Below are 26,904 nucleotides of genomic sequence, written 5' to 3'. Positions count from 1 at the left end.
GCTTAAAGGGATTGTCCCATCACAAGGATCCTATCTATACTGCTTGTTAATGTGGATGTAAGACTTTTCCTAAATACATTGCTTCAGCAAAACTGCTTTGTATGTCCAATATCTTACTTTATTCATTTCTTTGTGGCCACAGCCCTGACTTAGCTACTCATGAGTCAAGTGATGTATCTGTTGCTCTCAGGGGGAGGGAGGAGGGGCTAAGTGCAGGGAGCGAGCCTGTGTATCTAACTATTCCTGTGTCTACACCACGTGACCTAGCTTCCTGCTATCAGATAGAGGAGAGGAGCTGCTTTTATTTCTTCTGTTCTCCCAGTTATCCGGTTAGCTAATTCAATTGTGTTCATTATGGCAGAGACAGGCAGTCTCTGTATGTAACACAGAATGGAGTTGCTGCTGCCTGTACTTCATAGTCCAATATGGGTGCGCGGAGCTACATACGAATTTGGGGGTGGGGCTAAACGGCAGGTTGCATGTTAAACCCCGCCCACCAAATGATGCAAGAAACCAGGAAGAAAGAAGATTTTACAGCAGTAAAGACTGATGAGTAGGTGAGGTGGGAATACCCCTTTAAGGTAACTGGTTTTACCAACTACATTGCTTCATTCATCTTGCTCTGTTTGTCATATGCAGCTCATTTTACCTCCTCATTGCTTACAGCTATTTGCCTAGGTTACAGACCACTACTCTAGTTGTCTCCATTCACATATATTCTCTCCCTCGCTCTGCAAATTGCTTTCCACTGCTGAATCCTAATAAGAGCTAGAAATGTTTCTTGACTGTTGTCAATCCATACATAACTGTGCAATTTTAGAATACGTATGGAGTAGACAAGAGGGAAATCCTAAGGTGGCAAAATCCCTTTAAAAAAGCTCAAAGACATGAGCCATATAGCATTTCTGGTTATTTTAAATGATAATCTTGATTGGTTAGATAATGATACATTATATGAAATATTTGTTTGGTTAAAGAAATAGATCTAAACATAAATTTAGTTACTTATTTCTTGTTTAAATATATTGCAGCATACCTTAGGACCTGGACCGCCGGGAAATCCTGCATTACCGGGGGGACCTGGAGGACCCTGCAGAAAAAATTGATACAATATATTACTAGACAGAAAATTGTATTTCGTGAAATCCTATCCCAATGCCTGCAACTAGAACTTAAGGGGTATGACCATATGAGCCATTTAGGGCATATTTGAAATATCTGCTATACATTCCCTACTCTCTAAAAGTACAAAGAAGATGCATGCATCTGGAGTACTCTACCCCAGATATAAGATCCCATATATTGGGATCTCAGAGATGGCTGTATACTTCACCTTTAGTATTTATTTTAATAGACTTCTCCCTCAAATTGAAAATACATGATATTAACTAAAAGTCACAGGCAAGCATGCCTATGATCAGATGGTTGGGGACCACAAAGAATGATATAAAGGGCCACAATATGCTCCTGGGTCACTGGTTGTGCTCCCTTATATACAGAAAGTAATTAAATGATTCCAACTTTCCAAGTATTTACCATGTTATTATATATTAAATTTAATGAACAAAATAGAATCAAGTTATATTAAAATAATCACATCATGTTCTTACCGGTTGACCAGAAGCACCAGGAGCTCCATCATTACCACGTGCACCCTAAAGGAAATGTAGACATGGGTTTACTGATCTGTCTTCTATGAAAACAGCTGGCATTAAAGGAAATCCAGTGGAAACTAAAGAGTATCAAATATCTACCATTGGTTTTAAGAATGAGTAGCTTTTAATTCAAATGTCTGGTTTACATGTTTGCTTTATAGGCATTATTTCATGGGGACAGTATGTATACACTATATTATAACATTATACGTGCAGATAGGATTGCTGAGTCCTAGACTTGTTGTGTTGTGGAATGCATTGTACTGTTGCTGCTCGAAAACCTAATTTATCCAATTATTATACCACAACCTGATACTACCACCATACAATGATCATTATATTAGCGTCTTATTGATATTTAAAGAAGTATGTCAGAATGTTTTTTATGAATCCATTATGTACCTATTCCACCAATATATTTATTTATTTTTTATGTGAAAATTCATAGCCTTCTTCTCCCCACATGGGTCATGTGCTCTCAGGGTGACCCCTTGACAATGACAAGGCTTTATGTTCTCTCAAGGGGGTCACCATCTCAGGGACTGAACTTTCCATATGATTCAAGCAGCATGAATTGTACCAACAGGTTGTCCACGGGGGGATAAAATCTGCTATCACTAGCTACTTCTGGTACCTATGATGCTGATACCTAGGTACTGCTGGTACCTATAATGTTGATACCTAGCTACTGCCGGTACCTATAATGCTGATACCTAGCTACTGCCGGTACCTATAATGCTGATACCTAGCTACTGCCGGTACCTATAATGCTGATACCTAGCTACTGCTGGTACCTATAATGCTGATACCTAGCTACTGCCGGTACCTATGATGCTGATACCTAGCTACTGATGGTACCTATAATGCTGATACCTAGCTACTGCTGGTACCTATAATGCTGATACCTAGCTACTGCTGGTACCTATGATGCTGATACCTAGCTACTGCTGGTACCTATGATGCTGATACCTAGCTACTTCTGGTACCTATGATGCTGATACCTAGCTACTGCTGGTACCTATAATGCTGATACCTAGCTACTGCTGGTACCTATGATGCTGATACCTAGCTACTGCTGGTACCTATAATGCTGATACCTAGCTACTTCTGGTACCTATAATGCTGATACCTAGCTACTGCTGGTACCTATAATGCTGATACCTAGCTACTGCTGGTACCTATGATGGAGGAGATCACAGTGCAGCCTCCCTGACTATATATTTTTGGTCTATTCCATTATTTGGGAAAATGCGTAAAGAAAAGGATAATTCCACTGTCCCCCAGATGAAATGATGGTACAGTCCTCTAGCTAGTCATGTGATGCTGTGCTGAGGCATCGTGGGATTGATAGCATAGCACAGATAAATAGAAATAGAAAAGTCAAGATGGAGTCAGATCAGGGGATGAGGAGAAGCTGGATTGTAGAGATATGAGGGTAATATACATGAAAGAAGCCTAGAGGATGACAGACAGTCAGGCCGGGGGTGTAGGGATGGAAAGAAGTGTTTTGGGCAGAGTGCTTCTTTAAAAATGCAAAGGCAAATATTAGCCACTATGCAGGGCCCAAATAATAATGCCTCAGTATAACTACTAGCATTACCACTATGACTCAGTATGGCCCCCTACTCAACATAATATATATATATATATATATATATATATATATATAACCTATCTACATCCTAAGGGTCTGAATGTGATGATCGCCATGGTCAATTGTCCAGTTTTCCTGCTCTTTTCACTCTAGTATATTGATTGATCAATACATTTCTAGATAGGATATTCATCTTTTCTTGTCCCTACGAAGGTCCTTCAAACCACAGAAAACATATCTAATAACAAATACCCTGGACTGTGGGTATATTTCTGGTTTATAGTGTCTGCCATGTTGGCACACGCATTGAAAACAAGGCCCACATTAACTTGTAGACTGTTATAATAGTACAAGAAACTAAAGATTATGTACGGAAATATGTGTACTTTTGTACAGTGTGATCACAAGCAAGCGTTCCCTCCTTAAACAAGAGGATGTTAGAATTTCCCCTTGTATTTAAAAGCAAATCTAATAATATGTTTCTACCATAAGTAAAAATTGTACTTTTACCATTATTAATAATGGCATATCCCTAAGACAAACCATCCCTTTCCATCACTGCCATTAATTTTTCGGGCTATTGCTATGCCCCTTCACATTTGTTCTAGGCACAGCACTGCTTCCATCCAGTTGTTCAGACATATGTTCTGTAGACTTGGAGCTATGTTGCAGTCTATAGCACAGAGAGAGGTGCTGTGCAAACTAATAGGTCAGATCCCCAGTGATAAGGAAAGTGACGGATATGTCATTATTTTTATAATGGGAAAACTTGTTATTGCCATGATTATTTATTAAGCAATAAGATGTGTTTAGCTCCAGTTACTTACAGATGGTCCAGGTGAGCCAGGGCGGCCTCTTTCACCAGCTTGTCCTCTTGGACCCTAAAAAAATAAAGAGGATTTAATGTCAATTTTTTTTTCTTTAAACAACATAATAATCATCATCATCAGTATAATGAATCCTAGCTTCTAATATCACAGACTGAGAGCCTATTCACACAATCGAGATTCTCGGCTGTTTGATGACCACAGTTGGTGAAAAAAAACAGCATGTTCTATCCCTTCATAGATCAGACTATCGGGTCCATTGTCACAGACCAGATTTTCACTTTCAAGTGACAAAGCCTGTGAAAAAGATCTACACAGATCTGTTTAACACAGCTCAGTTGTGTGAGTAAAGCATCAAAGTGTTCCCACCTTGACTGTAAATCTACTATATGATAAACTGTGTCATTTTAATGTATAGTACATGCGAAATGAAACATTTTCTACATACAGGATTCGCTGTATGCTAAGTATATATTATGTATGCTGTGCTAACATATGAAAGCAATATATGAGTCTTTAGGCTTTACTAGAATTCATTCTCTACAATGATATAATTGAACTGTAACTTTATGTCTAAGATCTTAATTATATCATTAAATTGTAATTTTATGGTCCCCATCTTGACTCTAAATTTAGTATACTGTATGATAAGGCTGAATTCACATCTCCGTAGGAGACTCTGCCGCAAAAAGAGAAAAGTCTATGGGGTTCATGGGTTTCCATTGGTTATTACTAGAGATGAGCGAATAGTATTCGATCGAGTAGGTATGCTATATACTATGGTATTCAAAATACTCGTACTCGATCGAGTACCACTCGCTATTCGAATGTAAAAGTTCGATGCAGAACCAGCATTGATTGGCCAAATGCTATACAGTCGGCCAATCAACGCTGGTTCTTCTACTACCTTTAGAAGTCTTCTCCATGCAGCTTCCCCGCAGCGTCTTCCGGCTCTGAAGAGCCTGGCAGAGTGAATTCAGAGCCGGAAGATGCTGCGGGGACGCTGCACGGAGAAGACTGCTCGGAGGATCCAGCCCGACCCTCACTCGTGGACTTGGTAAGTATAATTTGATTGAATGTTGCCTACCCCTGAAACGAGCATTTTCCCTCCATAGACTATAAGGTTCGAACCCTATATAGGGTTCGATATTCGATTCGAGTAGTCGAATATTGAGGGGCTACTCGAAACGAATATCGAATCTCGAACATTTTACTGTTCGCTCATCTCTAGTTATTACTTTTGAAGTAGACAGGGTCTCCATCTTTTGGGTCTCCATGCGGACCCGAACGACTGAGACTCAAACGAGTTGAAGGCTAGTGTGAACTTATTGTCATTTTAATGCATAGTGACATGAAGTCATTTTCTAAAATAGAGTATGTGTGCTGTACCGCCATATGTGAACAATATATGAGTCTTTAATCATAGTGAATTGTTTCATTAAGGGAAGGATTAATATTTGCAATTTTAAGAAGACTCTTCCCTAATAGTACATGGAGCTCCATGAGCTGTAACTTGTTTTCTGTTCTAAATGAAATGTATATTTTTCTAGTCATGAATAAATGTGCTAATAATACAATGTTTGTTGCCCTAATGTTATTGTAGATTTACAGATAGCTTTAAGTACTTACTGCTGAGCCAGGCAAGCCATTGTCACCAGGAGCACCAGGTTCTCCCTATAAGAAAAAAAAGATCAACATAAACACAATTAAAAAAAATAATAAGAGGAAAAATAAAATCACAGCAACTAAATACAAAGGCAGGTGGGATATTCTATAGTTTCCCAGGTTTAAGGGCCCCAACATACACTTATGCAACGTCATCCAAACCTGATAACTATGGCAGGATTGTCCAGGGTATTTTAAAGATAATCCCCTGCCAGAGGTGTTTGGTAGTGGCTTATTCTCTTCTCCCAATATAAACTACATGAACATTTAACCAAACCATCCAATCATGTGTATGGGAGAGTCAGATGGAATGGCTGTAGCATTAAATAAGTGTTTGGATGGATACAGATTGGATTGGCTACAGATTGGATTGGATACAGATTGTATGAGCACAAATAGAATGACTGACTGTTCTCCAGACACCTGGAGATAAAAATATACTGTATATACTGTATACGAATAATTACCCTGAGTCCAGGAGCTCCAGTATCTCCCTTTGCCCCATCTCGTCCATCAATTCCCTGCACAGAAGAGAAGTATTTATATCATAGCATATAGTTATAACAATAAACATTGCCCACAACTTCTATTTTAGAATTAGGTTGAGAAATCTGCATGTGTATATGTGTATTTAGATTTCAGATTGAAATTATTAAAGAAAGGCAGTTTACACGAGAAACCCAACGTTAATGGAATTGTAGTTTGCTTTATTTGTTAGAGTTGTCTCCTGATAATAGCTTGATCATAGGATGTCCTGCCCCTATCACCTTAATATGCGGGTCCATTTATATAACTCCAATAGTAAATTACTGTATTGTTTATATGCAAGTTAAATACTGTAACTTAGCATCAGAGATAAATGAAACTGTTCAGTCAGTTCTCAATTAAGGGTCTATTTCTAGAGGTCTTATATTAGTAAAGATGTAGCCACCTAGTGGCTATTTGAGGTAGTGTTTTTTGTGTTTGTCTTTCCAGTTTTTTTTTCTTTTACTTTATTATTTCTTTATTATTTTAATTATCATGATTAGTGTCTAATTTGATACGTGCCACCAAATTATGCTGGATTTACATATAGGGAAAGCTACATGAGAAAATAATTCTCTAGAATACAAAATTACATATAGATGGACTTGTATAATAGATTAATAGAATGGCACTGTAGATGTAATATATAATAAAATGAATATGATTATTTTTATCTCCTTTATCGTTTGTGAAATGACAATATGTTCTTTGGTTAGAAGAGGATAAACCTAATACAACCGATTATGATGTAATACTTACTCTGTGGCCTTTCATGCCAGGGAAGCCAGCCATGCCAGGTGGTCCTCTGTTGCCCTATATAGAACAAATAAATGATAAGTGCCATTGCTATATGATGCACATAAATCACATATGTTCCTCAAAAAAACTAAACTCTGGAATATTGCTATTGTTTTTGCTTTTTTAGTTTTAAACATGACAATCTTTTACTTGTTACCTATAGTTATTCCTCACTCTCTCTGTTATAGGATCAGCTCTTAATATACTCACAGGGGCACCAGCTACACCACGTTCTCCAGGTCTGCCAGGTCTACCAGAGTCTCCCTAAAGAAAGACAAAAGCATAGTACAAGTTGTTGAAAATCCTTATACACCGTCTATGCCTTTTAGAATGCAAGTTCTGACATTGAACATATATGAACTGGAAAAGCTTTTACAGTACCTTAGGCATTATGCTTATGAACATACAGTATTACAAACTGTGAGTTGTACAGGGCCATAATATGGCACCTATAGACTTCTATGAGGTCTAAGCGTACCACTACACAGTTCCAATTTAACAGAATAGAAGATTTTTCCTGACTGATTCTGTATGTATTTCTCAGAAAAAAAATCTATGTTCCATTGGACAGTGTTTTTTCTCCTAGAAGTATTGGCTCTGGAGAGGCATATGTCCGTAATATGGGCTGTATGATATGCCTATGGTTCTCTGTCTTCGCACCCACCTAAACCTTACTGATAGAGAAGAGCGAGTAGTACTCGATCGAGTAGGTATCCGATCGAATACTACGGTATTCGAAATACTCGTACTCGATCAAGTACCACTCGCTGTTCGAATGTAAAAGTTTGATGCAGAATCAGCATTGATTGGCCGAATGCTATACAGTCGGCCAATCAACGCTGGTTCTTCTAACTTTAGAAGTCTTCTCCGTGCAGCTTCCCCGCGGCGTCTTCCGGCTTTTCATTCACTCTGCCAGGCACCGGGCCTGGGCAGAGCTGACTGCGCATGTCCGCTTGTAGTGGGGGCATGCGCAGTCGGCTCTGCCCAGGCCCGATGCCTGGCAGAGTGAATGAAGAGCCGGAAGACACCGCGGGGACGTTGCAAGGAGAAGACTGCTCGGAGGATCCAGCCTGACCCTCACTTGTGGACTTGGTAAGTATAATTTGATCGAATGTTGCCTACCCCTGAAACGAGCATTTTCCCTCCATAGACTATAATAGGGTTCGATATTCGATTCGAGTAGTCGAATATTGAGGGGCTACTCAAAATGAATATCGAACCTTGAACATTTTACTGTTCGCTCATCTCTACTTACTGATGCCTAAGGGAAAGCTTTGTGACTTATTAGATGAATAAGGGTAGAGAAAAAAAATAAAGATTACAGTGTTATATTGCATAACATTTAAATTACACCATATCGTACAAGCTTGTAATAAAATATGGAGGTAAAAAATGTATTTGCTCTATATATCCAATGTATTCCAAACCCATAGGAACACATTACACAAAACTGCACATTACACACAAACACTGCAACGTAACAACATTATTGCTCTAATTTTGCAAACATAATGCTGTAATGGATGTATTACAGGCCATGATATGTGCAATGTGATTGCTCTATACGACATATGGCAATGTAATAACATATATTCATTTCCTGAGTAACATATTTGTAATAGAGAATATAGAAAATACACTTACATCTTTTCCTGATGGTCCGATTGGTCCAATAGGTCCTGATGGTCCAGGAGGTCCCTAGAAATAAAGACAAAAATATAGAATGATTTGAGGGAACTAAAACAATGGTATAGGTTAAAAGCATAAAGTCACAAAAAAAATTCATTGATACAATAACTGTCTAAGTGTAAATATTTTGTTGCAAATAATTTTTAATGATCTAAATCATTGTATTAGATTTATTCACTTTCATCAGTTAGTATTAATATAGGCCCTAACTGGCGCAGGGCAAGATTTATGAAGAGGTTCCACCAGTTAGGAAATTGAGTAGATTTCCATTATAACTTATGCGACAAAATCTGCAGGGCTAGGGCGCCCCCTTGGGTTTCAGTGGCTAAAGGAATTCCTTTACAATAAATAGAGCTATTCATTGAGTATTCACTGAGTTATCAATTTCTCTGGAGGCTCTGCACCTAAAAAAAAAAAAAAAAAAGGAGCGAGACGGGGGATGGGGGAGGGGTGGGACAGACTGACTGGAGTATTTATGCAGCACTGTGTGCTCAGTTTCCTCCATTAGGTTATGACAGCAGACATGGCACACAAGTAACAATAGTCATCTTCATGTATCTCAGGATTATCAAGTTCTGGAACTAATGTCTCAACATCTTCACCAGCTCCTGGATCACCGTATAATGGACACTTTACCAGAGGGTTGTGGACATGGACACACTGTACCTGAGGCATTAGGAACTGGACAATGTGCTCAGTACTATAGTGCTGCTACTGTAAATCACCATGGACAATGGACTCAGGAGGGTACATAGTAAATTGTGCCAAGGAGTTTTGTTTCCCTCATAATCTGATGATATTTGTTGCTTTGCTCATGTACTAATCTATGCATGTGTTTTGCAAATAGATGTTCTTCAGTCAGTTCTCAGTTATATCATTTTTTAAGACTTAGCAGATATGGAACTACTTGATACTTTTCACAAAAGTAAAGCTTAACAGGATTTCTATCTGTTTTTAATACCATAAATTACTTGTATAAGTTCTTTATTGATGACTTTAAAGCCATATTAGTGTTCTATACAATAGGGATAGAACTGTTACATGTAACAGAAGATTTGATAATGTATGATCAAATGCATTTCATAAGCTATGGTGCCATCTAGAGGCTAAATACAATATTACAAATTTTTAAAGTATATTTTACTATGACCTATAACTGTATTGAGAAGTACATATATCCAATGCAATACACATTAAAGGGAATGCATCACCAGAAAGTGTGTATGTTAAGCATATGTTTAAAGAATTTCTTTTTTTTTCAAGTTTGTATGTCGCTATCTATATTTAACAATGCACTATATCCTACAATTTTCACCCTGGCTACTAAACCTAATAAAAGCCTTGCCAGTTTTCTTTGCAGCACTGACCTAATTTATATAACAGACAAAGCAGATAAGATTGTAATAGAAAACACCTCTACAGATAACACCACTATTGACAATATATGATATCACAGCTTATCAACTCCCCCCCATAGACCTCAGAGAGTCAACTCCAGTCTATTGCTGCCTATGACCATGAGACTGCTGTAAAGCCATCGCTAAATTGCTGCAAACAGTGCAGAAAAACTAAAGCAAGATGGCAGCTCTCATACTAGTGTACAGAAAATAGAATAAGAAAAAAAAACTACAACCAGAAAATAAAAACAGGCTAAAAATGTTATATTTTTTCCATCTGGCTATAATAAAAAATGGTTGTACATTCCCTTTAAATACTTGCTAAATTACTGGGGAAAATAACTCAACAATATAATAATTGTAAATAGTTAAAGGGATTTTTCCAGTTGAGTATATACAGCATATCCATTTTATGATAAAATCTTAACAATACTGTAATGCACCATAATTTGTGTATAAATTCACAATAATTTTCTAGAATCCTGCTTTCTGTCAGTGAATGGATACAGATGTGATATACAGGATACTGGCTCCATACTATAGGGGAGCTGCTACTTGTAATTATAACATGTCAATCACAAGAACAGAACAGATTGTCATCCTCTGAATGCAAACAATGAATATTTCTACTGAATTACAGCATGCAAGGAACTTGGAAAACACAAAGCTATGATAGACAAAATGCCCTAGAAATCTGCAAAACTTTTAATTATAACATAATATTTTTTTTCTGAAACCAGAAAACCTTTTATGTTAGTGAGTCATCTGTCTATCTGAAAGGTTTCTAAGAAGAAATAACTTACAGGAGCACCAGGCTGTCCAGATTCACCTGGGGGTCCTTGATATCCATGAGGTCCCTGTAGGTAGAGAGCAAGAGAAAATAAATAATTGATATTATTAAGACAAGCCTGACCAACATTGTTACAGCTAAGATTGCAGCAATAGTGTGACTGTTACATTCTAGTTTTGAATAATATTCAGTGACAATATAACTGGGTAATATCAATGTCTCTAATAATATTATATCACATAGTGACTTTCTAAATACACATGATAAAAGGTCCTAGTATAAAGGTGGATTAAATAATATAACTGGCTTAACAGAAATTTAACAATGTGACAGGTGTATTCTCTTGGATAGCGCCATTTCAGAATGCTAACAGATCCTGTCCCATCCCTTGTATGAGATTACTAATTGATCTAAAACTAAAACCTGACTTACTTTAGGAAAAGTTTGATGAGTTTTATTTCATTATTCCACATTGACTTTCATATATGTTCATGCAGTGTAATGTCCACTAAGAAACTTAAAAAGGTTGTCCGGTGGATAAAATTTTTTAAAAGTTTCAACATGGGGTCACAAAGTAAAAAAACCCAATACTTATGACATAATTTCTTTGTTGCTACGTTCCAATGGCTATTGGGTCGCCTGCTGGTCTTTACTTGCTAGTCCTATTTGAGACCTAGGGAATGCCAGCTCAGCCATCACTGGTGGAGGCGGCCACCTCTATATCCAGTTACTAGCCAAATAAGCATTTTCTAGGTGTCAAGTGGAATCACGTAGCAACAGGCATCGGAACGAAAACAGTAGAGGACTGGTGAGGTGAATATGACTTCCTTTTATTTATTTATCTTTATCTTTTTTTCTTTCATTTTTCACAAGCCTTTAAAAAATGTATTTTTGAAGCCCCTAGATACTGGCGAAAAAATTCTGTAAAAGCCCCCATTTCCATGTGTACGCCATGTATAAAATTGGTGTCCTACTATTTGGCAGATGGGCCTTTATAATATACTGAGGCACATGAACATAGGTCTTTCCCTTCTAATTACTTTTAGGGCCCCTTCACACGGAGTTTACGCTCCGCTCATTCAGACACGTATACACGAGCGCTTCAAAACACATCCCATTCACTTCAATGGGAGCGTGTGTAAAGCCGGCTTTACGCGCACTCCCATTGAAGTGAATGGGATGTGTTTTGAAGCGCTCGTGTATACGTGTCTGAATGAGCGGAGCGTAAACTCCGTGTGAAGGGGCCCTAACACTATTCTAGATAGTTGTCAGTAGGCCTACAAAAGAACGCTGTTTATGATTATTTTTGCAAACTTTGACAGCATTCTGTTCCACCATCTATGGAAAGTCACTTACTTAGCATGTACATTTAGCAGACAGCATACACTGAATGCCCTCTCTATTGTTATACAAGGTTTCGTATGGAAATTCTCAACATCACTCTAGATTGCAGCATAAAATCAAGTGAGCAAGTTTTGTGAGGATCAGTTTCAATGTGAAGCCACATTAGAATGGAGAATTAGACTAATCTAAGCAACTTCATATGTGGCATTGTCTTTGGTGCTAGACTAGCTGAAGCCAGCATTTGAAAAACTTACAAATTTTGTTTTGCTCATGCAACAGTTTTTACTGAGTATACTGAAAACAGTGTGATCAAAGCAAAACTTTCTGAAAGCAAAGATCCTGTGGATGTCAAGATCATCCCTATGAACAGGCAGTAGACAGTCAAAGACAACTCTGGTTCTCTAACTTATGTGACCAGGTGAATCCAGATTTATGTTGCACCATGCCAATGGTAGGGTAAGAATTTGGTGCAAGTGAAATGAAATGATGATCTTTTCTTGTCAGGTGGTAACTGTTTTTATGGAGATGAAGTAATGATGATTAGTAGAATGCTTTCTTGGAACTCCCTGGGTCCTTTGATACATTTGGATGATATCTTTTTTTTAAAATGTAGATTGTGAGCCCCATATAAGTCTTATAATGTACATTTTTCCCTCTCAGTATGTCTTTGGAGTATGGGAGGAAATCCACACAAAAACGGGGAGAACATACAAACTCCTTGGAGATGTTGTCCTTGGCAGTATTCGAACCCAGGACTCCAGTATTGCAAGGCTGCAGTGCTAACCACTGAGACACCATGTTGCCTTGTGGATGATATCTTTGTATGCCACAACAAAATATTGACCACGAGCAAATGGCCATTCAGTGTATCTACCTTTATTATAATTTTACAATATATTATGAATATAATGCATTTAGTATATAACATTAAAGAATGGAATTATACTTACTGGTTGGCCAGCTGGTCCTTGGGGTCCTGGAGGTCCAGCAGGTCCAGGTGCACCCTAGACATAAAAACCAAGAACATTTCCTTGAGATGGTTACTAGTCATTAAATGTGGAGTTGGCAATTATTAAAGGGGTTGTACAAACTTTAGTTCTTCCCTATCAATATGGTAGGGCATAACTTCATGATCAGTGGAGGTTGAACAATTCGGACTCCCTTCAATATTATTTTTTTTACTTACTTATAGAGCCCCAACATACTCTGCAGCGCTACAGACATCTTCAGTCACTGTTCCTTAAATGGTCACAATCTAAATGCTCTATCAGTAAGTCTTTAGAGTGTGGGAGGAAACTCATGCAAACACATAGAGAGCATGGGGATGTTGTCCTTGGCTGGCTAAAGTGCTAACCACTGAGCCACCATGATGCCAATTCTGAGACAGGGGCCTGGTTGGATGCAGCATGCATATTCCCTGCCACTCTGATTACAGTGCTTGGCTAGGTTAGGCACTCCCATGGAGAATGAATGGATTGGCACGGCACATGCTTCACCTACCGTTACATCACGGTGGGGAAACCAAACACCTGTTCTAGGGATCAGTGGGTTGGACCTCCACTGATCATGACGTTATCCCCTACCCTATTGATAGGAGATAACGTCTAAAGTTGTTAAACCCCTTTAATATCACAACATCCTCCACAATAATAGAAATATTTCTTAGGTACTTTTAGCTAGCTCTAGGAGATATTACAAGTAAATATTTTTTTTCTTAAAAGTACCTACAATAGTATCGCAATGCCACAGGAATTATATTTTATCAGTCTTTATTTTCTCTGGATGTGTAATGCAAGGATGGTCTGTGTAAAAGTTAACATATCCTCCAATTTTTTTTTCTTTAGCAATATCTAAAATTAACTGCAGAAATATTTCTTGTGAAATCATAACTTTCTAATACAAGAGACATAGATAACATGTCTCATAGATAACACAGATGTGAAATTCTTTCCATTGACAAGCCCTTTATGAAGCACAGCAAGCCCTGAAATCATCAAACCATTTTCTGGCAATAGGCCTCCAGGAAGAACGTGACAATTGTTCTTTTGGCATAGCCAGAAATGTCCCCATATGTGATTGTGACACCTTTCCTAAATGATTGCTTTGTAGCACCTTGAAGATTTGATAATTCTTCTGAGAGTCTAAGAGACCTCCCATTTTTCAGTGAGTCTCCAAGATATTGTGGAAGAGTTGACAAATACTATATTGCTAGACATATAATTACTATGTATCTGGCTGCTGAAGATTTGAGTAACCACACATGTAGGATTACATCTTCTCAAGCAAAGAAATCGACTGTGCTTTAAAGACCTGTCACTCCTGATATGTCTGTTTTAATAAATGCTTGTATAACTTGTAAACTAACAATTCTAGAATGTTTTTCTTATACTGTTGTGTTGTGTCCTCTTTCTTTTAATCCTCCTAGATACTGTATATATGAATAAATTGACAGCAATCCACCTGTCAAAGATATGTATCTCTAGTCTACACAGCCTATCAGCAGTACCTCTAATCTACACAGCCTTTCAGCAGCATATCTAGTCTACACAGCCTATCAGCAGCATCTCTAGTCTACACAGCCTATCAGCAGCATCTCTAGTCTACACAGCCTATCAGCAGCATCTCTAGTCTACACAGCCTATCAGCAGTATCTATAGTCTACACAGCCTATCAGCAGCATCTCTAGTCTACACAGCCTATCAGCAGCATCTCTAGTCTACACAGCCTTTCGGCAGCATCTCTAGTCTACACAGCCTATCAGCAGCATCTCTAGTCTACACAGCCTATCAGCAGCATCTCTAGTCTACACAGCCTATCAGCAGTATCTATAGTCTACACAGCCTATCAGCAGCATCTCTAGTCTACACAGCCTATCAGCAGCATCTCTAGTCTACACAGCCTTTCGGCAGCATCTCTAGTCTACACAGCCTATCAGCAGCATCTCTAGTCTACACAGCCTTTCAGCAGCATCTCTAGTCTACACAGCCTCTTAGCAGTATCTCTAGTCTACACAGTCTTTCAGCAGTATCTCTCATCTATACACCCTATTAGCAGCATCTCTAGTCTACACAGCCTTTCAGCAGTATCTCTAGTCTACACAGCCTCTTAGCAGTATTTCTAGTCTACACAGTCTTTCAGCAGTATCTCTCATCTATACACCCTATTAGCAGCATCTCTAGTCTACACAGCCTTTCAGCAGTATCTCTAGTCTACACAGTCTTTCAGCAGCATCTCTAGTCTACACAGCCTATCAGTCTACACAGTCTTTCAGCAGCATCTCTAGTCTACACAGCCTATCAGCAGTACCTCTCATCTACACATCATTTCAGCAGTATCTGTAGTCTACATAGCTTTTCAGCAGCATCTCTAGTCTACACAGCCTTTCAGCATTATCTTTAGTCTACACAGCCTAGATAAGACTGTGGCAGAAATGCACTGTGTTTTTTTTTCTGCAGATTTTTTCACAGAAAAACTTTGCAGACTTTCTGTAGCATTTCTGTAGGTATAATTGACATGCTGAGATTTGCAAAAACACTTGTGCTTTTGAAATCGCAACTTTTCCACTGCAGATATGTTTCTGCAAGGTGTGGATGGGATTAACCATAATCCATTTTACAGGTAATAAAAAACGCTGCATTTCTGTAATGTGGGGCCCTACCACAATACCCTTACACAGTATTAGATAATCTGTGGATGATGGGTCAAACTGATATCCGGTAGAGCAGGCAATAGGTTTGGTGAAGAGGTGAAGATCCATGCAAAAATTAATGACCCCATGTTCTATCCTCACTTGCCTTGATAATCTTAGGGACAATAGCTGTATGAATGTGGGTGTTTTTTATATACATCGGCATTAAACAGTCTATGGACACACCATATGCTGAATGTACAATTTAAAGTGTACAAATTGTTCATAGCAGACCATTTGAACCATTACAACATCTCAAAATAAATCTAAAATAATGTAAAATTAAACAGACTAATTTCAAATTACATTTATAAAGAAAAATTGGGAATTAATGCTTAGATAAAACAAAATAACTTTCAGTCTTACAAGCATCATTTGACCACCGAGTTGACCAGAACCAGACTTGAAATCATATCCAGATTTGGAGTCATACTGAGGACGGTAAATCTGTGTAACAAACATACAAAAAAATAGCAATGTTATTATGAAAAATGTAGTTATTGTGTGAGGTGTAACATATTTACATGTATCTATCTAGCAGAACTTTGCTTTAGTTTAATTCACAGAGAGGGTGCTAGTGCAACAAGCAAACAAGCTAAGGCCTGGTTCACATCTACATTCGGTATTAGGGACCCCCGAACAGAATACTGAATGCATTGACAAGCGGTGAGCTTATGAAAGCACACAGACCCTGTAGACTATAATGGTCTCCACTAGAGATGAGCGAACACTGTTCGGATCAGCCGATCCGAACAGCACGCACCCATAGAAATGAATGGAAGCACCTGTGACGCCGGCCGGCCGCCGGCAAAGTCAGCGTCACAGGTGCTTCCATTCATTTCTATGGGTGCGTGCTGTTCGGATCGGCTGATCCGAACAGTGTTCGCTCATCTCTAGTCTCCACACAAGTATGCGGAGAGGAAAGTAGTTTCTCTCTGTGTGTCTCGTGCGGACACCGTGTGAAAAACACACGGACCTATTATAGTCTATGGAGTCTGTGTGCTTTCATAAGCTCACCGCTTGTCAATGTGTTCAGTATTCTGTTTGGGGGGCCCCCATGTGGTCTCACTGAATACCGAATCTAACTCTCTGCATCATCTTTTTAATTACAATCTGACCATCTATCAGTCAGTTGTACCCAAGAACACAATTTTCATAGATATATCACTAGGCCCTCTGCCCTTTTCAAAACATTTATCAGACATAGAAGTGTATATAGTCCTAGTACCGTATTACTAGATTAACTTCTGCAGCTTTTGCACTTATTCAACTAAGAGAAATGGACTCACCCCATCTCCACCGCCTATTGCACCTTCTCCACAGTTTTGGCATATTCCAGGAGGGCCAGGAGGGCCTGGTGGTCCTGGTAAACCTGGACTTCCGTTATTACCGTTTTGGCCTGGAGTGCCAGGAGGCCCCTATAAATAATAAATAACATATTTAGCGCATCCAAATCATACAGGTAGGTGACTATTAGCGGTTGCTTTGTAGTGTACTCTAGACCCAAAAGAATATCTCATACTGAGTAGTATGGTATAGATTTGTCAACAATATTATGTGTAGTCACTGTTTCAACGTTGATCTCATTAGATGTTATATGACTTTTTTTCACATATATATTTACATATCAGGATAATCACTGCACATTGTTTTGTGTTGGGTTAAACTTTTTGGTCAAAACTTAACTCTGTTTTGTATATACTTTATTAAAAATCAAAAGAATAAGATCACTTTTGAACTAAAGCCAAATACAGTGTATTATTCTGTTCAGTTATGCGGTAAATAGAGGTAAGGTTAGGTTCACACCTGAGCTTGGGTTTCCGTTCTTCGGGTCTGCTTGGGAACCCGAAAAACGCAAACCCAATTCACTTAAAAAGCAGTTACCTGCAGAAACTTTACCCGCAGATGTAGACTTTAATGGGGTTTGCTGGGTTTCCGCCTGGTTCCTGCTTAAAAAATGAACAAAGTCCTACTTGCAGGACTTTTCTGTCCACATTTTTCAAGTGCACTCAAGAATGGAAAAACCCAGAGTGTAAGTACTGGTGTGAATCCAGCCTAACTTAGTGAGTATACAGTGAATTGTGTATCCTCATTCATATTCTTTTTTGGGGATACTTGTTCCTCTAAATGGAACATATCTTTTACTGAGAGACTACTCAGGTATTCATTTATTTTGACTATTCACATGTACTGTATATGTATATCTGCTGTATTACATGCTGCAGTACAATGAATTGAAGGTCTTTTGGTGAAAGTCTAGTTACAGAGATTGCACTGTGGAGTGTGTAGGCCCATGAAGAATAGAGCATTGTGATGCTGATAGGCTGCACCCCCATGTTGATAGAAGTGGACAATGTGTGGCAACATAAACAGAGAGTGGAAGTGTTTTGTTATAGGTGTCCAAACGTGTACTAAGGGTCTATGTGCAATAGGCTGAGGCCTAGTCAACTGGAAAGGTAAGCTTGTTCTGCAAAGTGGTGTCTAAAACCTAACCTATAGGATATTGGCCTGTGAGAACAAAGAGCTAAGATTGTTTTACAGCTCTTTAGCATCTTTACAACTTTTTTGCATTCTGTTCATTATTTTTTTTCTACATTTCTAAACGGGATACAATTTTTTCTAAATTTCTAAACGGAATACAATAAATACCATCATAAGTAGTACAATATACAGTATATTAGATATACTTACAGGGTCGCCTTTGGATCCAGGTTTCCCATTTGGTGCTGGTGTTACTATGGGAGGCTGTATAAAAATAAAATCTATATTTAGAATTGCAGTAAAGTTTACCATCTACAGCGCCCCAGGGGCCATAAAAACATAATACAGACATTAACAAAGATTAATTCTGAGGGAAAAAAATGTTAATTCTAAGCTAACTAAATCTGGCTGTCCATAAGTAGCAAATATGTTTACATGAAAGACAATACAGTTTATGGGGTCCACATGCTGTCAGTCACACACAAATAGTGCATACAGTTTGTAAGTTAAGATACATTCATATGAATAATGGCCGTGTGACTTCCATTTTTTTTTTAACTTAAATCACACAACATTAAATTTAATGTCAGTGAATAGGGGCTATTCACATCACCGTTATTTTAATGGTCCATCAAAATATACGTCATGTCTTATTTTATTTTTTTAAATGTAGATTATGAGCCCCGTATAGGGATCACTATGTACTTTTTCCCCCCCTATCAGTATGTCTTTGTAGAATGGGAGGAAATCCACACAAACACGGGGAGAACATACAAACTCCTTGCAGATGTTATTTTTGTCTGTTTTTACAGATCCCTCCTCACACTGTATTGTATGGGGTACATGTAAAAACTAATGCCCCTTGGGTACAAGATAGCCGTTTTTCACAGCTGTTTTGCACCTCCATCATCTGAAAGTACCCTTAGTTTTTTAGATGCCATTATAGACAAAAATGAGGTGTTGTACCAGGTGTGGCCAGACAGTGCAGTCAGTAAGTATCTTTCCACAACTAGCATGTTTTTCTGCTTGCCATTCAAATAAGCAACAAGAAAAGATCTGTATGACTTCCATTGAAATGAATGGGAAAGTTGGGAAGTATTTTTTGAGGTGAATTCAGCCTAAAAAATCTACCATGAAAAAACTGTGTGAACTTTCCCTTTGATTTCTGAAATTGGATAATAGAAAGATATGGAGAGTGTACCAAACATTATGCCACAGTCATAGTTCCAGAATGAGCTAAATGATGTAATGACTAGTGCCATGTAGACATGTACTCTTATACTCTGGGAATCTCAAAAAAAAAAAAATAAGAAAAACTTATATACAAATAAAATGAAAATAGTTTGACAGTGATCCAGTTTTAGCCACAAGCTGTAGGGGAATCCTGTTGGGATGTGTCACTGTGACCATCTTGAATGTTTTTTGAAGAGTAAGTCTGAAGCCCCATGTTTTTTTGTTGCAGATTTTGCTGCAGTTTTTTTTAGCCAAGGCTTGGAGTGGATTGAGCAAAAGGCAGAAATATAAGTACTTCCTATAGATTCCCATTCCTTTTGCAGCCATTCTTAACTATGGCTCAAAAAACCACAGCAAAATCTGCAACAAAAAAAAAACTGCAATTCGCAATGTGGGGCCTCAGCCTTAGATAGATATGAGCCACATTAAAGTGGTGCAGAATTTAACCAAAAGAATAATGGTGTATTTCATGTTACCCTAACATTATTTGTTTTCATGTTAAAACAGTGATTTTATGTAAAACCAGAAAAAAATTATCATAAAGATCTAGATGATCCATATATCTAGGCTACGTTTGATATTGAAGTTCAGCCATATTCATGTTAATGGGGCTCAGTTGTAATACCAAATACAGCCCATGAATACGTATTGTGTTTTTTTCAGGTGAAAAATGAAACCCTTTTTCCTAATCCTAGACTTAAGCATACCTCCAACTACAAAACAACTTGTCATAAATGAACAGTACATTTGAATATAAAAGAAAACTTAATAAGTCCTTTTAAAGAAATCTGTTTCCTTCTCCACTTATTAGGCTATTCTGCTCTTCCTTATCTTTGCTTACACTATTTGTTTTCATAGAGTCATCTCCATATCCTGCTCACACACAGAACTCTATGGAGAAGTGAGGGGGAGGAGTAGATTGTTCATTGAGTTATTGCCTCATTTTGGACAATGGTAGAATCTTATCATTAAACATAGCAGTGTTAACAGAGCTTCCTAACTCAAGGTGTAGAGGAGTGTGAGTGTAGGAGCTGGAGCTAGTTTTTTTTTTTTTTTTTAAACTTTTCCTACAGCTTTCTCTTTTTCCCACCGATCTCCATAGACCAATATGTAAAAAGTAACTCAGTTCGATAAATGGAGAAGGAAACATATTTCTTAGGTAAAATATAACACAACGTTTATTAGCTTTAACTGTACTGTTCTGTTATGAAATTGTTGTTTTATGATTGGAGGTGGTACATGTTAGAAGTCATAGTACAGATAGACAATTGAATCCCCAGAAAATGTAATTGATATTTAAAGTCATCATTATACAAATAGCCATTATAAATGTTAAGTAATGTGTAATGCCATATAGAATTTCAGTACCTTTAATCTATTAAAAAATCTATGTAGAATACAGTTCTTTTTGTAAATCTAACAGTAGAGCTGTGCATAGATCTGGTTTATAGTTGGCTTGATGGGATGATTTCTTAATGCTGGTGAGCTGTATGATCAGGTTTTATTATTGGCTGCACCAGACTGAGATGTGCCAAAAGTATAAAGAGTCCCATGCCTTTATTAATTTTGGAATATCTTGGGTGGTCCCTGTGCCTGAAATTGAAATCTATACAAAATATTGGCTAGCACATAGTTAAACTGTTACTTGAACCAGTTTTCTGGCACAAATAATACTAAAGGCTATGGACATATTTGTGCCTAGGAGAGGCTAGTTACAGATGACCGTGGCTGTGCTCAATGTGCTATCCGTGTATTTCACAGACAGCACACTGACCCATTCTTTTCTATGAGCCTGTACATATGACCGTGAATTTCACATTCCCGTGCACAGGCCGACAGTCCGGCTGCAAAATATAGAATCGGTCCTATTCCTGGCTTATTTTGCAGCCCTTAATTCTGTGGCTTCTATTTAGTTAATGAAAGGAGCTTTGGAAGCACAGCCCATGCACGGGCTGAAAGCGGGGGTCATCTGCAAGTCCTCGATTTGCCACCCGTGCTTTTAATACATGGCAGGCTGGTTGCACACGATCATCTGCAATGGGCCTTAGGTCTTCTCTGAAAGATTTTGTTGGTAACAGGACATGCCAGCTTGTTGTGTATAGCGACATATGCAAGCTGCAGAAAAAAAACTGTAAGAGATTTTTAATGCAAAAATGTTGTTTATTAAAACCTATGCAATGGGCACAAAGAAACAAAAAGCTGACAAAGGTGTCCATAGTCTTAAAACTTGTCGGGTGATGAAATCTCTCCTCTCCACCGAAGGTATGGCCACTTTTAAGAAAACTAATGAGTATGGCATAAATGTGCGAAACATAGGGGGAAAACAACTTTTTTCCCCCATAATTTATGTTGGGGTCTAATTGCAAAGCCTGGCAGACAGAAGACATGTGTTGGCTAATACAACTCAATTTCTTTGTACTGTGTCTTCACACACTGATTTATTTGCCAAGATGTTGTGTAAATATGTAGCAATGGAAATGAAACTTCTTTTTTTTATATCATACTAGCTGGTACCCGCGACTTCGTCTGCGGTGATTGTAGCAGTGGGTATATACAGGTGCGGGTAAGGTTTTCGTACTGTGTATAAGGGATGGGATATGAAATGTAACTTTGTATCTTGTTTTTGCTGTAATTCAGAGAATACGTGAGACTTTTGTGTTGCAGTTACTTTGTATTTGAGCTGCTATATATACGGTGTTGTGAGAAACTTTACATAGTGACTTTGGGACAGAAGTATTTGAAGTTAACCCTTTCCTGCCGATGGCATTTTTTGATTTTGGTTTTTCGTTTTTGACTACCCTCCTTCTAAACCCCATAACTTTTTTATTTCTCCGCTCCCAGAGTCATATGAGGTCTTAATTTTTCTGGGACAAATTTTTCTTCCTGATGCCACCATTATTTATTCTATATAATGTACTGGGAAGCAGGGAAAAAATTCAGAATGGGGTGGATTTGAAGAAAAAATGCATTTCTGCGACTTTCTTACAGGCTTTGGTTTTACGGCGTTCACTGTGCAATCAAAATGACATGTCCCCTATATTCTGTGTTTCGTTACGATTCCGGGGATACCAAATTTATATGGTTTTATTGACATTTTGACCCCTTAAAAAAATCCAAAACTATGTTAAAAATTTTTTTTTTGAAAAGTCGTCATATTCCGACAGCCGTAACTTTTTTATACGTGCGTGTACGGGGATGTATAGGGCGTCTTTTTCTGCGGGAACGGGTGTACTTTGTACTTCTACCATTTTCGGGGAATGTTATTGCGTTGATCACTTTTTATTCAAATTTGTATCAGAATCAAAACAGTGAAAAAACGGTGGTTTGGCACTTTTGACCATTTTTCCCGCTACGGCGTTTACCGAACAGGAAAAATATTTGTATAGCTTTATAGAGCGGGCGATTTCGGACGTGGGGATACCTAACATGTATGTGTTTCACAGTTTTTAACTACTTTTATATGTGTTCTAGGGAAAGGGGGGGGATTTGAATTTGTAATCCTTTTTATTTGTTTTTATATTTTTTTTTTTACTTTTTAAAAAAAAATTTTTTTTTGCATTTATTAGACCACCTAGGGGTATTGACACGGGTGGGCGGTGTCGTGGATTGTCAGAGCGGTGGGGGTCGGCAAACTAGGCTGCTCCGGAGCGTTATAGAGCGCCTCCTGGAGTATCGTTAAGGTGAGGGGCAAAGTGGCAAAGTATATGTATATGTGATTGTGTGGGGTTAGGGGTGAGGCTGCAGAGGGCAATATGAATTTTGTGGCTTGCTATGGTCCAAAGTGTGTGAGATTGCAGAGATGGTGGTGTGAGTTTGGGTTTTGTGGGGGTCCTGGCACAAACGTATGTGCGCTATTGTGACGAAAAGTAGCCTATTGCGCAATCGGGTGTATTAACTATGTTTGTGGAAAATTTCAGCCAAATCGGTCAAGCGGGTTTTGCGTGATTGAGGAACAAACATCCGAACATCCAAACACACACAAACTCACAAACCCACAAACTTTCACATTTATAATATTAATAGGATACATATCATTTATCTCATACTTACAGTTGGTGCGGTGGGACAGATTGGACAACATTCTCCAAAAGGAATCTCTGGGTTGTCACACTCTAGTTCAGTTTCATCACAGAGGATATCATCGCATAGCACAGATCCAGTGTCACAAACACAGATTTGGCATGGTTCTGGTTTCCAGACGTCCCTATCAGCATAAGTTTGTCCAAAATGGGTACATGAGGATTCTGTAAAGACACATAAAAGATCAGAAAATATAATCAATGTTTGTCACGTTTAACAACTACAAATGTGTCAAAGTTTCTCCACACAGTAATAATTGGTTACCCGCAGGAACCTGGCCATAAACCAAACATGGTTTTGGTTTGGCTCACCAGTGATATCACAGAGCATGACAGCTGTGCTTCAGGGCCCATCTTCCATTATAGGAGTACAAGATGATAATAGGTAGCCACAGTACCTACATATCGATATTATTTGAAAGGATTTGAGCCTTACGCTTTGTTACAGCACCAGATGAGTAACTTGAATAACCTGGATCCTGATGTAAAGTGTGTAATGGGTCCCTGTCTACCATGTACCCTTTAGAGAAGCGGTACACTTTTGGGGTCCTCTCCAGGTCTAGGGCTTGGTAATGACTGCTACAGCTGAACCCCTATAGTTAATCCTCTGTACACAGTGCCACACCTCCCATGAGGCGACCTGAAGCCTCATGGGAGGGCCTCGGGAGGGCGGCATTTTTGCTAACCTAAGCCAGTCCAGGACAAGCTGTCCTGGACTGGCTTATCACCGAGCGGTGGTTTGGGGAGGAAACTGGAGCAGCACTGCTCCAGCAGCCTCCCTTCACGCTCAGGCAGAGAGCAGGCAGTCTCCGGGCCTACTCTCTGCCGGCGAACGGGGCTAAGCCCCGCCCCTTCCCTCGGTCACACCCCCGATCCGCCCGGCCACTCCCCCGATCCACCCGGACACGCCCCGATCCGACCCCTCCTCCTGGCAGGGGGGGGGGGCAGCTTTCTGCAGTTAGCCTCGGGTGGCGAAAGGAGCAGGCTCACCCCTGTCTGTACATCACAGTATATATATATATTTTTTTTTGTAGATTGTGAGCCTCATATAGGGATCACAATGTACTTTTTATTTCCTATTCTTGTAGAATGGGAAGAAATCCATGCAAACATGGGAAGAACATACAAACTCCTTGCAGATGTTGTCTCTGGCGGGATTCGAACTCAGGACTCCAGCGCTACAAGGCTGCAGTGCTAACCACTGAGCCACTGTGTTACCCCTACATCACACTATATTTTCGTGCCAGTCAGACTTGTACTATCCTATATCTGGTGTCACAAAATATCCTTTGCAGGATGTAGTGGAGCAACATGTGGACATATAAGTGCCCAACATAGTTTGCTCTCCTCGTATTTGTATTGAAAGCAGATTTTTAGGTAGACTCTGTGATGGAGTATGGGAAACTCACCTAGCCTTACTTTATGTGGTATGGGTTCGATGATAAATAAACACGGATCTTTTGATGTACACTTTATCGATATTCTTCATTGCCCAATAAAAAAAGACGACAATGAATCCATATTTTATTAACATTAAGCCCTACATAAACATGCCCTTCTATATGTGTCCTATTCATTTCTTTTATGTACGAAAGGACCATTAGACATGTGCGAGGGTCACATATGAGAAGTTACGTAGGTCAATCATTTTATTGGAAGAAGATGTGGAATTAGAACAATCCTCATTTATTATATACTTTATTATACAGCCTTGATGAACGAGGTTATTCTTCACAATAAGCTCATGGAAAAGTTTATAAGGTCATAGCTTAGGGCAAAGTACTTTGTAATCCAGGTCTCTGGCAACACAAACAAAGCCTTCTTGTGAATTCTGCTTTTGGTGGTTTTAACGTTAAAACTGGTTTTGGGAAAGATTTTCTGATTAGTTACACCTCTAAGATCATCTTATACATAGAAACAGTGATGATAGGAGCGAGTTATGGAACGCAAAATGAAATATCTTTCTGCAATATGTTCTTAATATGGAGAGCAAAGTGATTCTGGACTGTGCTATACATTATTGTCCAGAATACACGTTGGTGCAGACTTTTTAAGACTAGGGTTTCATACACCAGTTTTAATAAAGGCCCTGAAAGACACATGACTGATTTATGAAGAAGCTCCGGCCTCTTAATAAATCAGACGCTCTCCCATATGCCAGAAAGGAGATCTACCCCAGTGAAATTGGGGCCCCATTATGGATCTTGCATTGGGACCCCAGAGCATTAAGTTACACCTCTGGGTGTGATTTATAATGAATATGTTGGGCTGAGGGCTTAAGCCAAATTTGGGGCACAATATCATCTCTCTGGCATGTAGGGGATACACTTGTATCACCCACAATTGATGTGCCATATACAGTACAATGTTCTACTTAAGAAAATCAAAGTGTGCCATGTACTTGGAGAATAAGAAGAGCTTATTTACATAGAACTTTCCAGGGTATGAGATATGTCATTAAACATTTTGTATTATGGAACAGGTTCTCTTAAAAGGGTTTCCATAGGATAGAGGGTAACTTTCAGGTTGGTGGTGGTCTGACTGCTCAGACCCACATTGATCAGGAGAGCGAGGGTCTTTTGTCATCCATTCTCAATAGAGTGGTGGTCCACTAGACAGCTGCCTGGCCATCGTTTTATTCAGAATGGGGGACAAAAGTCAGAGCCCCACTATTCTGCAAATTATAGGTGATAATGGGTAAACACCTTTAAAAAGCCCTATGTTTGTCCAGTGTTGTTATTGATGTATCATTACTATGGTCCATGAGTTATTCATGCAGTGATGTGCTATGTACTAAAGAGGTCTAAGTATACATTTACATACAATAAGGATGCGTACTTAATGTGAACATGTACAATGAAATAATTCACTTATATATCATTATGAACCATAACTAGTCATTAGTTATCAACACCTAGAGATATTGTCCTGTAAAGGTGTAATAATATTTGATGCCACAATAAAGGTTCACATTTTATTATTTTGTCCAACATGTCCTTATTTCAAGCTCACCGTAAAAGTAATAAATAGAGGCAAAACATATGCCTTCAATTCTTTATTACCCTGTGTATGGACATTATAAGAAAGAACTATTAAACTAACTAACTAACTAACTAACTAACTAACGCATAATATATTG

The 26,904-nt window shown here is 38.6% G+C and overlaps 1 protein-coding gene across 1 annotated transcript in view; it reads right to left on the bottom strand.

The window, feature by feature from the left end:
• COL3A1 (collagen type III alpha 1 chain) overlaps positions 1-26,904 on the bottom strand; it is a 59,981-nt gene that overhangs the window by 21,622 nt on the left and 11,455 nt on the right. The window contains exons 2-15 of the mRNA XM_075284850.1: positions 23,737-23,930; positions 18,664-18,717; positions 17,262-17,390; positions 16,339-16,419; positions 13,235-13,288; positions 10,954-11,007; positions 8,709-8,762; positions 7,275-7,328; positions 7,026-7,079; positions 6,209-6,262; positions 5,706-5,750; positions 4,077-4,130; positions 1,611-1,655; positions 1,037-1,090 (exon numbers count right to left, since the gene is read on the bottom strand). Coding sequence (XP_075140951.1) covers positions 1,037-1,090; positions 1,611-1,655; positions 4,077-4,130; positions 5,706-5,750; positions 6,209-6,262; positions 7,026-7,079; positions 7,275-7,328; positions 8,709-8,762; positions 10,954-11,007; positions 13,235-13,288; positions 16,339-16,419; positions 17,262-17,390; positions 18,664-18,717; positions 23,737-23,930 — 980 coding nt within the window. The remainder of the gene's footprint in view (positions 1-1,036; positions 1,091-1,610; positions 1,656-4,076; positions 4,131-5,705; positions 5,751-6,208; positions 6,263-7,025; positions 7,080-7,274; positions 7,329-8,708; positions 8,763-10,953; positions 11,008-13,234; positions 13,289-16,338; positions 16,420-17,261; positions 17,391-18,663; positions 18,718-23,736; positions 23,931-26,904) is intronic.

This window comes from Leptodactylus fuscus, chromosome 8 (assembly GCF_031893055.1).
Source record: "Leptodactylus fuscus isolate aLepFus1 chromosome 8, aLepFus1.hap2, whole genome shotgun sequence".
Classification (NCBI taxonomy): domain Eukaryota; kingdom Metazoa; phylum Chordata; class Amphibia; order Anura; family Leptodactylidae; genus Leptodactylus; species Leptodactylus fuscus.
This window is presented reverse-complemented; position numbering and strand designations above follow the sequence as displayed.